The following is a 15048-nucleotide window of genomic DNA, read 5'->3' on the forward strand; positions in this document are numbered from 1 at the left end:
TTCAATTATGTCTTTAAACATGCCATGGACGTACTGTTCGGCTGCACCTGTATCCGCTGAGGCAGCTTCTCCGTGCAATGACACACTTCTCAGGCCATAGCGCCGTTGAAATTTATCAAACCATCCTTTACTTGCTGTGAATGTGGATGGGGTCGGAGAAGCAGTGGATGTTGATGGCTGGGGGTCTTCTGAGTCATCAGCACCTTCATCAACATCTTATTTTCCCTCATCTGCATCACCTCCTTCTTTGTTTGCCAGACGGGTGTAGAGTTGTTGTGCCTTTGTCCGTATCGTATTGGTATCCAATGCAATGCTCTTCTTACGGCAGTCTTGTACCCACACGGACAAAGCAGCTTCCATTTTCATAAGCCGTTTATTTCTAGGCATCACCATCCTTTTTGCTGCCTTGTTGAATGTTATCATAGATGTTTGCCTTATATTCTTTTCATCTTTCTGAATGTATCACACACTTGATTCATTGATTCCATAACGCCGACCAACATCTGCATAAGAGCAACCCCCTTTTAGCATTTCCAAAAGTTCAATTTTCTCCTTAATTGTCAGCATCTTCCTGCTCTTTTTACTGTTGCAGCCTCCACTCTACATGCAATGTTTAGGAGGCATCTTCCAATAAGTTTTAATAAGTTGTAAAAGTACTGTACCAATGCACGCTGGAATAACACCACTGATTGGCCGAGATTTCAGTCCATCAGCACTGTCGGGCAAACTTTTTGCGATGACAGCGCTGATTGGCCAAGATTTAGGCCAATCAGCAATGGCAGATGAAAATTTGGTGATGACGTATGACGTCATCGGGCGGGAAAAACCGTGGTATAGAAAAAACCCCATGGAGTATTTTTTAATTAATTTTTTTTTTAAACTGTGGTACAGCCGTTTAGCGAAGTTTGAACCTGCAAAAATCGAGGGATCACTGTATATGTATTATTTCCGGAACTAAGCTTTGTGATGCTGCAGTTTTTCTTCTTCCTATCACTAATATATCTAAAGAAGGTTTTACCCCTCTTCTTTACAGATTTGGCAATTTCTTCCTCTTTTGAGGCTTTAGCAGCATATATTATCTGTTTTGCCTCCTTCTGTTTATATACCTCTATACACCTCTCTATCAGCTACACTTCCAGACTCTTTATACCTCTTATAGGCAGCCTTTTGTTCATTGACTATAGCCCTCACATCATTGCTAAACCATAGCGGTTTCTTTTTCCTTTTACCTTTAGTTATTTGCCTTACATACAGTCCAGTGGCTTTTAAGATGGCCTTTTTTAATACAGACCACTGGGTGCTCGCTCCTGCCATTTTATCCCTCCCCTTTAATTCATTATTTAAATATACCCCCATTACATTAAAATTTGTTTTTCTGAAATCCAATAGTTTGGTTGCAGTATAGGATTGCTCACAATCAGTTTTTACATCAAACCACAAACACAGATTGTTGACTGCAACCTAAATTTTCTCCTACCTTAACCTTTGAAACCCAATTCCCATTCGTAAAAACTAAATCTAGAATATTCTCCCCTCTAGTTGGTGTCTTAACCAGCTGTGCCAGAGCTGCTCCTGTAAAGGCCTCTACTATATTCTTACTTTTGTATGTAAGGTCACTGGAGATATTCCAGTCTACCTCAGGCATGTTGAAATCATCCATAACTACAATATCTCCCTTTACTGCCATTTGGGTAATTTCATCCACCATCTTGTTGTCATATTCCTCAGGTTGCCCTGGAGGCCTATAGATCACCCCAATTCTAATGACAGAACCTTCTTTATTTTGCATGCAAACCCAGAGAGTTTTCAGATCTTTACATGTATTTTGAATTAGTGTTGTTTTTAGACTTTCCTTAACATAAATGGCTACTCCACCTCCCCTTCTCTCTATTGTATCCTTCCTATAAAATGTATATCCTGGTATGGATATTTCCTATTCATTAGAATCCTTAAATCATGTCTCAGTTATGGTGACCAAATCCAAATTACCTCTAGATATTATGGCCATTAACTCACAGAGCTTGTTGCTCAAACTTCGAGCATTTGTGCACATTACCCAAAGAACATTGTTATCATTATTAGTTTGCCCCTTATCATCAACAAGTGCATCTATTTTATTTACAGCTCCCTTTTCATAAGCTTCCAGAAACGGATTTATCCTCATTGGTCGGGGACAGAAATCATCGACATCAGTTATAACTCTGTCCCCTTTACCTAGTTTAAATGTCTGTCCAAAAAAGTTCTGAACTCCTCACCGAGCACCTGGGTACCTCTGTATGATGGATGCAAACCATCCCTCTTAAACAACTCCCTATTAGACCACCTACTGACATCATGACTTACATAGCCAAAACCTTCAGCTTTACACCACTGCCTTAACTACACATTAAACTCTCTGATACAAGTTGTTTTATCCTCCTGACCACAAACCAGTAACACCTCTGAGAAAGTCACTGAATCAGTTATTCTGCCCAGCTCCACGCTTAGACATTGGAATTTTTTTTTTACTATATTAACATTTATCTGAGACAAATCATTTGTGCCAAGATGCACCACCACATCAACGTTATTACCTTTACTCACAGCCTTGACAATATTTGTAATCTGCCTCCTGTCCCTGCTGGCAGTGGCCCCTGGGAGACACCTCATCAGCTTCACCACATCCTTACTCTGTCCCAAATCAACACCTCTAACAGTCGAGTCACCCACAAGAAAATGTGTCCTCTTTTTATTTCTACTAACTGCACTTGATGGTTTGGTGACACTATGCATCTCACTTACAACAACTTCCCCTTGGAACATCCCCTCATTCTCCACCTGAGGGGCCTCGCTAATATCTACAAAATCCTTACCATTTAAATCCGCAATAACATTATAGGAATTAGATACAGAGAGACCAAAAGTGCTATGTTTTTGCTCCACTGCACGTAATCTTCCTGAAACCACAGTTGTCCACACAGCCCTCCTCCTTGGGGGGCGCTGTGGAAGTGGAGGCTCCACACATGGCTGCATTACAGCACGTGACTGGGACAATCTTTCCACTTCATAACTGCAGGGATGGCGGGCAGGGGCTCTCTGCGCCTCTTCCTTCCCAGGCCACATGCAGGCTGTGACTCCAGAGGCTGCAGCACCCCCACCAAGGACAGAAAGAGGCTCCCGGGGGAGCCTTTCCTGGCTCCCCCCCACCGCAGACTCTGCAAGGCAGGCGGGCCGATGCTGCGGCAGGGAAGACACTACAAGGCAGGCAGCTGCAGCCATCGGGTGGTGCCTGGCTCCACTCCCAGGGCAGGAGAGGTGAGGAGCAGTGGCGGCTGCGAAGTTGGAGACTCTTGCAAGGAGGCAGGAGGGAAGAGAACCTTTGTGGCTCTAAGTGTGTGTGTGTGTGTGTGTGTGTGAGGGAGGGAGGGGGGGAGAAAGAGAGAGAGAAATAGAGAGAAAATCCCCAGTTTATTTAAGTCTCTCTTTCAAAGCCCCCTCAACCTTCTCCATGCATGTTTTGCCTTCCTTCACTCAGAAGAAAGGCTTGATCAGATGGCCCCTAGAATTAAGTGACCCGATCTTTTAAAAAATCATGACATTTTTGAAATGCTGCAGGACATGGGGCAAAGCATTCAAAAGTGAGACTTTCCCACCAAAAGTGGGACATCTAGTCAGCTTAATCTAAATTGAAATAGGTGACCATTAAATGGAATTTGAGAGATACAGTTCCCTGCATGTCTTCTGACGGTGACCTATATATCTTTGCTCCAATTTATGAAACCCCCACCCCCGAAGAGGCACAGGCACGGGTGGTTTGGACTTTCAGATCTAAATCTGCATGACCCCCAGGGGTATGAGCTAGCCTACAACCAGTTTACTGTTCTTTATTCATTGCTTCCCAAATTCTGTGTCTGATTCTATAAAGACATATTTACAGATATATTTTTTAAAAAATAAATTTTATTGATTTTATAGGTTTACAAAAAACAAACATATAACAGTGCACAGTGCATGTGCCCATCACCAAACAACACACACACCGCGTGTTTTAAAACGTGGCAGCCGGCCTGGGGGGCTCGGGGGCTTCCCCCCGAACCCCCCAGGCCGGCTGTGACGTTTTAAATCACGCGCGCTGCTTTGCAGCTGTCTCCTAAAGCCGAACGCGGAAGTTAGGGTTCCGGCTTCAGGAGACAGCTGCAAAGCGGCGTGCGTGTTTTAAAACGTCACAGTCGGCCTGGGGGGCTCGGGGGGAAGCCCCCGAGCCCCCCAGGCTGGCTGCCACGTTTTAAAACACGCGCGCCGCTTTGCAGCTGTCTCCTGAAGCCGAACGCGGAAGTTAGCGTTCCGGCTTCAGGAGACAGCTGCAAAGCGGCGCGCGTGTTTTAAAACGTCACAGCCGGCCTGGGGGGCTTGCCAGCACCCCCCCGAGCCCCCCAGGCCGGCTGCAACCTTTTAAAACACGCGGGATATGAGCGCCAAGGAGCTGTCTCTTGAAGCCGAACGCGGAAGTTAGCGTTCGGCTTCAGGAGACAGCTCCTTGGCGCTCGTATCCCGAATGTGAGCTCGGGAGGCGAACAAAAATGTCGCTCCCCTCCCAGCTCTTATCTCGAGTAGCTCGTAAGTAGAGCTGCTCGTATGTCGAGGTTCCACTGTAATGTACCATCTAATTTTCCATGAATAAAATGCTGTATTTTCTTGGTAACTAATATCAATCATCCCAAAAGTTGCAAAAGGTGTTTTTTCTAATTTTGTCATCCAATTACATACATTTTCTTTTAGTTAAATTCCCTCCTTAATGTTCCTTCAAAAAATATTTCTAACTTATTAACCAGTATGCCAAAGTGCTAAATTCAATTCCATTTATGCATTAATCCAAATCAGTATCACCTACTGCATATCGTATTATAATCAATACTTCTAACTTTATTAAAACAGATCAGCAATTCCTAAATTCATATATCTAAATAGAAAAATAGAAGTTAAAAAAGAGCAAACAAAACAATACTCTAAGCTTAATCAACCCTTCTCAAACTCCAATTTCTACAATCTGAGCAGAACTTGGAACCAAACCCTTTTAAAAAAAAATTTTGTATCCCCTTTTAATCCCCTTTCCCATTTTATTCTTTCTATTCTTCCTTCTAGAAAGAAAGGATTTTGTTAGAAAAATAAAGGGGTTATTGGATCAAACTTTGGACACTTGACAAGTTAGTTATGATGGTGGCCATGTCCCAGGGTTATGTGAACATCTTTTGGGATGTTCCAGCAGCTGCAAGGATTAACTTAACGACTGTGGCAAGAAAAGTGGTAAAGTGAGGCAGAACTCACTTAATAACCGTCTTACTCAGGAGATAGAAACATTGGCCTCATTGGTTCATTTAGTGATGGTTCAAAGTTGCAACGGCCCTGAATAAAGTGACCTTTTTAACACTTAGCACCTTCGCAGCAGCCTGATGATCGGAGGATCAAAACTTTGCTGCCGTTTCATTTTTATGACCGTTGCTGTGTGTCCTGAGGTCACATGACCCCCTTTTGTTTCTAACCGATCCACGCCCAGGCATGGAAATGTGCCGCTCAGACATTATACTTTTCTGCTCACACCAAAAAAAAATTAGAGGGAACACTGCTTGAAGGTATCTGGCTGGGGAATTCTGGGAGTTGAAGTCCAGATATCTTCAGGTTGCCAAGGTTGGGAAACACTGGCCTATGGGACCGCTTCGCTTGGCATAAAGCGGGAAATGATCCCCGGGGGATGGAGTGGCTCGGCGACTTAAAGTAGTTTTAAAATGGCGGGGGGCCCAGACACTTAGGCTGTATGGGGCCCCAAAATTCCTGATGGCGGCCCTGCTCCCACTGATTGCATTGGCAAAGCTTAATAGTGGGTGTGTCAGCTATAGCTGCTCTCAGCAGTCAGATAGACATCGACTCTTTTGGTCTCAGAGTCCCCCATTCTTGGTGCCACCATCGCCACCACTGCCATCACCGCTCCTGTCCTCCAGCCACTGGCTGTATACACCCAATGCCAGCCACTCTCCCTCATTGGCATTGGGAAAATCCATTCTCCATTCAGTAGCAGCTCCACTCAAAAGGCCTCGGCAGTGTGGCTTTTCACTCCATTCCTTTCTCCTTCTCTGCAGTCAATCTTCCCTCTAACCTGCGCAGTGCACTGGGGCGCAGGCAAATCCCAAAGACAGCACAGCATTTTCCCAGCCCGCGCAGAGCCAGTGCCGACAGCTGATCTGCCCCTCCCAAGCTGTCGGCGGGGGAGAAACCTGAACTACAGAATCGAAGGCTTTACAAAAGTCAATGTAGATTGCATCTATTGATTTACCTTGATCAATTTGAGTAGTCCATATATTTTTGCAGTGTAATAGTTGTAGATTACAGGATAGCTTTTTTCTGAAGCCAAATTGTTTGTTGGAAAGTAGGTTATTAGTTTCAAGATGGAGTGTAATGGATTGGTTAATAATTGACTCCATAACTTTTCAAGTGACACAACCCAACTAAATTGGTCGGTAATTTTCAACATTACTGGGATCTCCTTTTTTGAAGATAGGGATGACTGTGGCTAGTGACCATAGTTTGGATAAGAAGCTGGTTCTGAAGGATTTATTAAAAATTATGCTTAGAGATTCGGCTAAGGTAGAGGAGAGCTTTTTAAAGAAGCACATAGACCACTGGGTCCAATTGCGAGAAATGGCTTTAAGTTGTGTAATGACTTTTTAACATTTTCTTCTGTAAAATCTATTTGTGTTAGATCATTGAAGTTGATTGAGGTGCAACTAGGAAATGATGGACAAGATCCATGACTGTTAACAAAGACTGAGCTGAAGAATGTGTTAAAGAAGTTAGCTTTAAAAGTTTCATCATTGTAGTCTTTATCATTTATCATTTGGTCCTTTAAGGGGAGGGATGGATCTGGAGTCTTTGAGTTTGTTGTATACAAAATTATAGAATGCCCAAATGGACTTTGTACGTAGAAGGTTTTCTTCTTGATTGATATGGTAGTTAGTACATTCAGTCTTAATTTGGTGGCATAAATTTTTATAACGGCTTTTAAAGTTTGAAACATAGCATGTTTTGTTTTTACACCAAAGAAGTCTCTTTTTTGATTGAAGCTTTCTTATTTTTGGTTTTGGTGGAAATCATAGGTACATATAATTTGATGGTTCTTTGGATTTTGCATAAAAATGTATTGTGAGAGTCTTCAGTTGTGATACAGATGAAGAATAAAGAATGCCAATCAAGAGATGAAAGGTATGCATCGATGATATCATAGTTGGCCTTTTTAAAGTTGTAATTGGTTGTCGATTTGTTAAAGTGGTTTCTGAAAGGATGTAAGTTGAGATAGAATTCTATCGTGTTATGGTCGCTGTTGAAAAAAGGTTCTTTTGTTTGAAGTCCGTAAATTGAGTGCAGACTGTTGCAGAAGATGAGGTGTAGGCAATTGTTGAGTCTTGTATTATTACTGACAAGTTGATCTAGTCCTAAACTAGTACAGTGGTACCTCAGTTCTCGAATGCTTTGGTTCTCGTACATTTCGGATACCGAACAAAATTTTCGGCAAAAATTTGCTTCGGTATCTGAACAAAAATTCAGATACCGAACAGCCACAGAAAATTTTGTTTATTATCCGAAATGCTACAAGATCTGAGGGGACGGGGTGAGACGGAATGGGAGTCGGAATCCGACACGCCCATCCTGGCAGCCCACTAAACAGACTCCCAGTCTCTAGTCTAAGCGCTCCAAGCAGCTTCGGGGGGCCTCCTTTCCTCAGTGGTTCGTCTTGTTCCCTTTAAGCAGCTACACCAACTTTTTCCTTCCCGACGGTGCTGGTGGCTTTCCTTTGAGCAGCAGCAGCGCCGGGAGCGTCAGCGGCTTCCTGTTCTCCTGTGACGTTCCCGGCGCTGCTGCTGCTTGAAGGAAAGCTGCTGCCGCTGCCGCCAGGAAGGAGAAAGTTGGTGTAGCTGCCTACAGCTACAAGATGAACCACTGAGTTAAGGAGCCCCCCCCCCGAAACTGCCAGTATTGCAGCTGCCCGCACCCTTCCTACAGCTTGGAGCAGAAGAGTGTAGGAAGGGTGGGGGCGGCTGCAATACCAGCAGCTTCGGGGGGCCTCCTTTCCTCAGTGGTTCGTCTTGTTCCCTTTAAGCAGCTATACCAACTTTCTCCTTCCTGACGGCGGCAGCGGCTTTCCTTCGAGCAGCAGCAGCGCTGGGAACGTCAGTGGCTTCCCATTCTCATTTGACGTTCCCGGTGCTGCTGTGCTCGAAGGAAAGCTGCTACCACCGTCGCCACCACCGTGAAGGAGAAAGGTGGTGTAGCTGCATACAGCTACAAGACAAACCACTGAGGAAAGGAACCCCACCCCAAAACTGCCAGTATTGCAGCTGCCCCCACCCTTCCTACAGCTTGGAGTGCTTAGACTATAGAGCTCCTCAGATCTTTATCCCATGGGAAACAAAGGAAATAGGGGCTGGAAACCAATTAAACCCATTTCCATTATTTCCTATGGGATAAATTAATTCGGTACTCGACCAAATCGGTTCTCGACCACACTTCTGGAACGAATTATGGTCGAGAACCGAGGTACCACTGTAATAGCATTATAAAGGGTTGAGTGTATGGGTTCAGCTGTACATTCATTCGGTCCAATTTATATGTGGTAGGTTTAGATCACCAAAAATATAAGAGGATGTGGGCAGGAAGCTGCCCAAGTTAGTAATGAGGTTATCTTATTTGCATGTGAGATGTCATAATCATAGGCTCTATAACATAGAAGGAAGCGAACTGTGGTATCTAAGGTCAATTCACAGAAGATAGTTTTAGGAAATTGAAGTTCATGTTTAATATGCACTTTTTTAGGTTCAGAGATTTCTTATAGAAGATTGCAACTACACCTCCTCTACGGGTTTCTTTATCAGATCAGTAGATGTGATAGTCTCTGGTTGAAATAATGGAGTCAGGAAGGGATGTGTTTAGCCATGTTGAAGCGTGGAACTCATTACCGGACTCCATAGTATCATCCCCTAACCCCCCACATTTTACCCTTAGATTGTCCACGGTTGACCTCTCCAGATTCCTAAGAGGTCAGTAAGGGGCTTGCATAAGTGCACTAAAGTGCCTTCCAACCCCTGTCCTATTGTCTCTCCTATATCCCATATATCTTCTCTTCTATCCCTATATCTTTCTTCTATTCTCTCATTGATTATTTTATCCTATACTCTCTCTTCTATTCTTTCTCTAATTCTATTTCCTTGAAGGTGTCCTCTGTTACCTTCATTGTGTTTTATTGTGTATTGGACAAAATAAATAAATAAATAAATGTTTCTCAGAAAAATATGATGTCAAGATTAGCAGTTTTCAGTAGGAGACGTAGTTCAGATATTTTGTTGACTATGCGTCTTGAATTAATGTGTTTGTATTTAATATTATTAGTGGTTGATACAGAGGAAGTAAGGAACGTTCATATCTAGTTTTGGTTCATTGAGAGTTGGTTTAGGTTTGAGGAGGATTGAATGTTAGGATAGTTTTGGGTAATGTTGGTTTGTAGGATATGGTTTAAGGTTGGTTGATCTTGGCTGGTGATGGGTTGGAGGTTTGGACGATTTTGGGTGATGATTGTTGCAGGGTTAGTTGGCGGGATACAGGTCTTTGTTTTGATACAATCAGTACGGTAATCGATATAAAGGTCAGTTTGTCCTTGGTCTTGGTGTTTTTTTAAGATCAGCTGTGAGTTCATGGGATTTGATACATTGTAATATTGATAAGTCAGGCCTTGAGCATAGTTTTTTTTTGGATTGGAGTCATTTCTGTTAATAAGAGTTTATAGTATTAATGAATATTTGTTTGCTGAGTTTAGTTTTGCAGACGACTACAAAATTTAGGTGCTATCGAGCCATCTCTGTATTTAAATTCAGGACCATCTCTAGATACTTCAATTATTTCTTCTACTGGTAATTTTGGTGCAATAATCTTATGTATCTTATCTATATCTGGTTCGTTTGTGACATCAAGACCAAATAGAATGGCATATTGTGTGGTGCTTAATTCTCTTTCTCATGGAACTGGTGCATCATTGGTTGGGAGCTAAAAACTGAAACATCTAATGAACAGTTGCAGGAATTGGGTTTGTCTAGTCTAGTGAAAAAAGGAACTACAAGTGATATGGTAGCAGTGTTCCAATATATGAGGGATTGCTACAAAGAAAGGGGTATAAATCTATTGTCCAAAACAGCAGATGGCAAAATGGATGGAAATTAACCAAGGAGAGAAGCAATCTAGCACTAAAGAGAAATTTCCTGATGTGAGAATAGTCAGCCAATAGAACAGCTTGCCTTCAGAAGTTGTGGGTGTTTCATCACTAGAAACTTTTAAGAAGATATTGGACTGCCACTTGTCTAAAATAGTATAAGATCTCCTGCTTAAACAGGAGATTGGGAAAGAACATCTCCAACATTCCTTCCAACTCTGTTATTTTGTTGGCCATCAGTAAGACATTTTTAGTGACTGGTTACTGATTTGACTCAAATACTTATTTGCATTGGGCCAGAGTAGAACATGAGTTTCTTGTATTTAGAACTCATTTGGGTATTGTGGCTAATTCTTTGATCTGTTATTTTATGGTATGCCATTTTAAAAAATGTAGGTATGGTAGTTAAACTAAATATTAATAGGAGGGAGAGATTTTGCTATTTGGAGCTTAACTGATATTTTTGTACTGTACTGCTGAACTCAAAGTTGCTTTTCCACAACTATGATAGAAAGAAAGAATAAGTTAAGAGTATGATGTGGCAAGTCAGCCATAGACAGCCATCATCAAAATAACTGACAGCATGGTGAACAAATGGTTCTCTCAAAAAGACAAAGCAGGGCCAAATTCACACAGCTTTTTTCTTGCAGGAGTCTACTAAAACAATGCCACAAGGTCCTACTAGTTGCCGGTTTCCTCAATTGACCTTTCTAGACCGTCAGGAGTAAGGATGATTAAGAAGAGATTTTGTAAGATTCGTTGCATCAGTGATGACATTGACTAAAGCAGACACCTCCCAGCGAGCTCGAACAGGGCACTATCAGTCTCCCTGTAACCTTCAGCCGTCTGTTAACTTTCTTCGCTTTTTCACAGGCTTAGAAACGCGTGCGCACGCGCACCATCCTCGCTGCTCTCTACCCGCCAGTGGTCTCTTTCTTTCCTTCCACTTCTTTTTGGGCTTTCTCAGGTAAGGCTACTGAGAAGAGGGCAAGAAAAAGAAGGGTGGGGTGACTGGGCGGGGTGCTTTGTCGAGGATCCCTGGGCGCGTTTTGTAGGAAAGTAAGACTCTCTAGCGGCCGCACTTCCTCCCGAGCCTTCTGATTTTGCCACTTCGGCGGCGCGCGAGACCCAGAGCCCAACACAGATGCCAATTATGATGTCGTACGGCCGCCTGCCCCGCCCCATTGATACCGGGGGGCAGGGGGGGTTGGTAGTCGGCCTGCTGTTATGAAGCTCCAGACCTATCCGACTAACAGGGTTGTTTGTCTCCCGCCCTGTGCGATCTACACCCCACTGAAAAGAAGCCGATCCGCTCAGAACTGGCATGGAATAAAAACGTGGGAAAGCAACGTGAGGTGTCGACGTGCAGGAAGCGCTGTTACTCAATTCTGTTGCCTTAACTGTGACTGTGTTTTTATGTGGTTTATGGGGAAATGTGCTCGTGCTGAGTAAACGTGCATCGCAACGAAACGTATACCGAGATCGTGTATTTTCAAAAAACAGTTTATTTGCATAATTTGTATAGCGTTTGGTGCAACTTTCCGTTTCCATTCTTTCCCCAGTCAGAGTCTGAGGAAATATAATGGCTACTAACTATGCTCTGAAGGAAAAGACAGAAGACAAGCAACGTGCAGAGTAAGAATTAAATGGAGCTTAGACACTATACCTCCAAAATGAGGAATGGGAGGGAACAAATCTATCCTATCTAGCAATCAATCAATCAATCAATCAATCAATCAATCAATAAATATGCATTAAAAAAAATAGGGGTGCAATGTATGACCATTTTCACGGTGTTTATTATAGCATTATTTATTGATTTTGAATGTGAATTTTAAATAATTTTTAAATTATTTAAGAACTCCAATTTCCCTCTATATTGTAACGAAATTACTCCTTCAATAGGGGGTTGGCAAGGGTGGGCTACTGCCTGGACAGGGTGGGTGAGGGTCGGGGGTGGAGACCCCAGTGGGATTGTGAAAATGGAGCTCCACCAGAGCACCCAATTTGCATTGAAAGATGTTGAAAGAAAATGCAGGGTGTCCTGCATAAGTCACGCCTACAGTGTGGTGGTCAATATTTTGGTAGCCCCTTACTGGTGGTTGGGCAATTTCGATAAATAATTTTACTGCAAAATAACAAAAATAGCAATAAGAAGGGGACCTTTCCACAGGTTTGCCTGGTGCATCAATTGCGACCCTGCCTGCATCAGGAAGTTTTTCTCATGCCCTTAGAGTTGGGCGGCATATAAATTAAACAAACAAACATAAATAAATAAATAAACAAACAAACAAACGATTATACTGAATAAAACTTAATCTGTTTAGTGTTGCGGCATAGTACATGTAAATAAGGAAGTTGATCATACAAAGATGTACTGTTTTCATGATATTAGTAAAATAAAAATTTTCAAGAAGAGATAAACTAATTTAGACATTATACTACCTTGGTTGCATATAGCTATTTTGAGATTACAAATCTATTTAACTTTTATTGATAGAGATGCCAGAGTTTGTGTCCCTAATCCACACCTTAAGAAAATGAAAGATGACATCTTGTATCATTTTGCTCTTGGGACTAATACCCATGATTTTCCTGCCTTATTTGGAGATATAAAGGTAAGAAAGAAAATGATTGTAGACTGTTAAATGAAAGCAATTGTTTTCATTTTCCATTCTGCATTCAAGTCCTATGAATGTCTTTCTTTTTTCTTGTGCTATTATATCAGAAATGGGTTGAGATAAAGTTGCAGAATCAACTTAAAATCAAAGAACCTGGAGCCAGAAAAATAGAGGGGAGGCTGCTAGTTGTTCTCAATTACAATGGTACTTTTACTTACGAATGTTTTGAGTTACGAACTGGGTGTTAATATTTTTTTGCCTCTACTCCCGAACCATTTTCCACTTACGAACTCAAGCCCGGGTGCGTGCGCTCTCTTACTGCTGCAGGGATTCCCCGGCCTCGTGACTGCCACCACCGAGACTCCCCAATGGACAGCGGCGGCACACACACGCGCACGCAGGTGACAAATCCACCCTCCCCCTGCCTGCAGGCTCAAGAACTGTCTTAATTGGAAGAAGAAGCAGCGAAAGGAGAAGCGGAAGCGAGGAGGAGAGACGCACGCCCTCCTGCTCCTGCTCCTATTGATCCCGCTCCCCATGGAACAAACAAGAGGCCAAAAAAGTGAAAAGGCTTCTCAATTGGAGGGAGGGCAGCTGTTGGGGATGAGAGTGCACGCAAGTGGGTGGGGAGAAGGAGGAGGCAGAATTAATGCCACATAGCTCAGGACTGCACCACTGTCCCCCAGACCCAGTTCTGCAGTATGACACCCCCCATTCCAAACTGCATTGACAAGTGTTTCCCCCCTCCCTCGGCTTCGGAGGCAGGATTTTTGAGTCCCTCCCATCTGGCCTGTGTGGAAGCCAGGCTAAGGGGAAACTCCACCGGCAGCTATGCTTGGCACGGGAGCAGGGCTCGGAGCACTCTTGGCCCATGTGAGGAACTAGATGAATACCCGTGGGCAGTGTTCCCTCTAATTTTTTGGGGTGGGCGGGGTGGGCGGAAAAGTATAGTGTGCGGCAGTCCCTTTGGGACTGGGCGGCACAGAAATAATAAATAAATAAATAAATACAAATCTAAATAAACTAAACTAAACAAACAAACAAACAAACAAACAAATAAATAAATTAAAAACCCACCCTGTTTTGCCTCAGAGAATTTCAAAATAAAATACTGTACCGTGTGTCTATAACAGTGAGCTCATAATAGGGCAACTCTATCAATATCAAAACGCCACTTAAATAGTTGAGCTAGTTTCAAACTAGATTTTGATTTTCTTTCTCTCTTCCTTACTCCCATTCTTTTTCTTTCTCTTTTCCTCCCTCTCTTTTTTCTATCTGTTTCTCTCTCTTTCTCTCTCCTTCCCTCTCACTCTTTCCCTCTCGGCTTCTGGGCAGGTTTGGAAAACTCTGAGTTGATGATGATTTTTAAGTGAGCGATTGCTCACTGCTCAGCTTAGAGGGAACTATGCCGTGGGGCAGGGCGGGGAGAGCCGCGCAGAGAAGGAGGATGCCAGCAAGAAATGCAGGCTCACTGACCATGAATGCAAGGACAAATCCAAGGGGATGGGGGAACGTTCATTTGGACGCTGGTGGAGGATGAAGAGAAAGAAAGGAGGAGGAGGGGGAGGAAGAGGAAAAGGAAGAGGAGAAGGAGAAGGAAGAAGAGTAAAGGAATCCGGCAAGCAACCCCTCTTTCTGTTCCTGGCACAGCTTGGGGAAGGAAGGAAGGGGTTTTAGGAAGAGGGAGGAGGGATTGGTTAGATGATTCCTTTTCTCCTCTTTCTTCTCCTTTTCCTCCCCTCTTTCTTCTCTTCCTCTCCTTCTCCTTCTCTTCCTCCCCCTCCCCCTTTCTTTCTCTTCCTCCTCCACCGGCGTCCAAAAGCCCATCCCCATCCTCCTGTCGCTCCGCTGTTTCCCCCCGCAAGGTTGCTCGCTCGCCTTCGCTGCCGTGGAAGGCTGGGAAGAAGGCGATCGCTCTTCCCTGGCTGTGTCTTCTGGAGCGCCACAGGGCAGTGCTGGCACAGCTTGAGAAAGGAAGGAAGGAAGGGGCTTTGGGAAGAAGGAGAAGGAGTTGGTTACGGAATTCCTTTCCTCCTCTTCCTTCTCCTCTTCCTTCTCCTCTTCCTCCCCCCTCCTCCTCCTTTCTTTCTCTTCCTCTTCCACTGGCTTCCAAACAACCTCCCCCCCTCCTGTCCTCCTGTCCCTCCGCTGTTTCCCCCCACAAGGTCACTCGCTCACCTTCACTGGCATGGAGGGCTG

At 43.6% G+C, this 15048-nt stretch overlaps 1 protein-coding gene across 1 annotated transcript in view; it reads left to right on the forward strand.

Annotated features, from left to right (window-relative positions):
• The first annotated feature begins 11152 nt into the window (after positions 1-11152).
• LOC139175815 (uridine phosphorylase 1-like) overlaps positions 11153-15048 on the forward strand; it is a 38515-nt gene continuing 34619 nt past the window's right edge. The window contains exons 1-3 of the mRNA XM_070767113.1: positions 11153-11195; positions 11791-11863; positions 12729-12846. Coding sequence (XP_070623214.1) covers positions 11811-11863; positions 12729-12846 — 171 coding nt within the window. The 5' untranslated portion in view covers positions 11153-11195; positions 11791-11810. The remainder of the gene's footprint in view (positions 11196-11790; positions 11864-12728; positions 12847-15048) is intronic.

This window comes from Erythrolamprus reginae, chromosome Z (genome assembly GCF_031021105.1).
Source record: "Erythrolamprus reginae isolate rEryReg1 chromosome Z, rEryReg1.hap1, whole genome shotgun sequence".
NCBI lineage: Eukaryota > Metazoa > Chordata > Lepidosauria > Squamata > Dipsadidae > Erythrolamprus > Erythrolamprus reginae.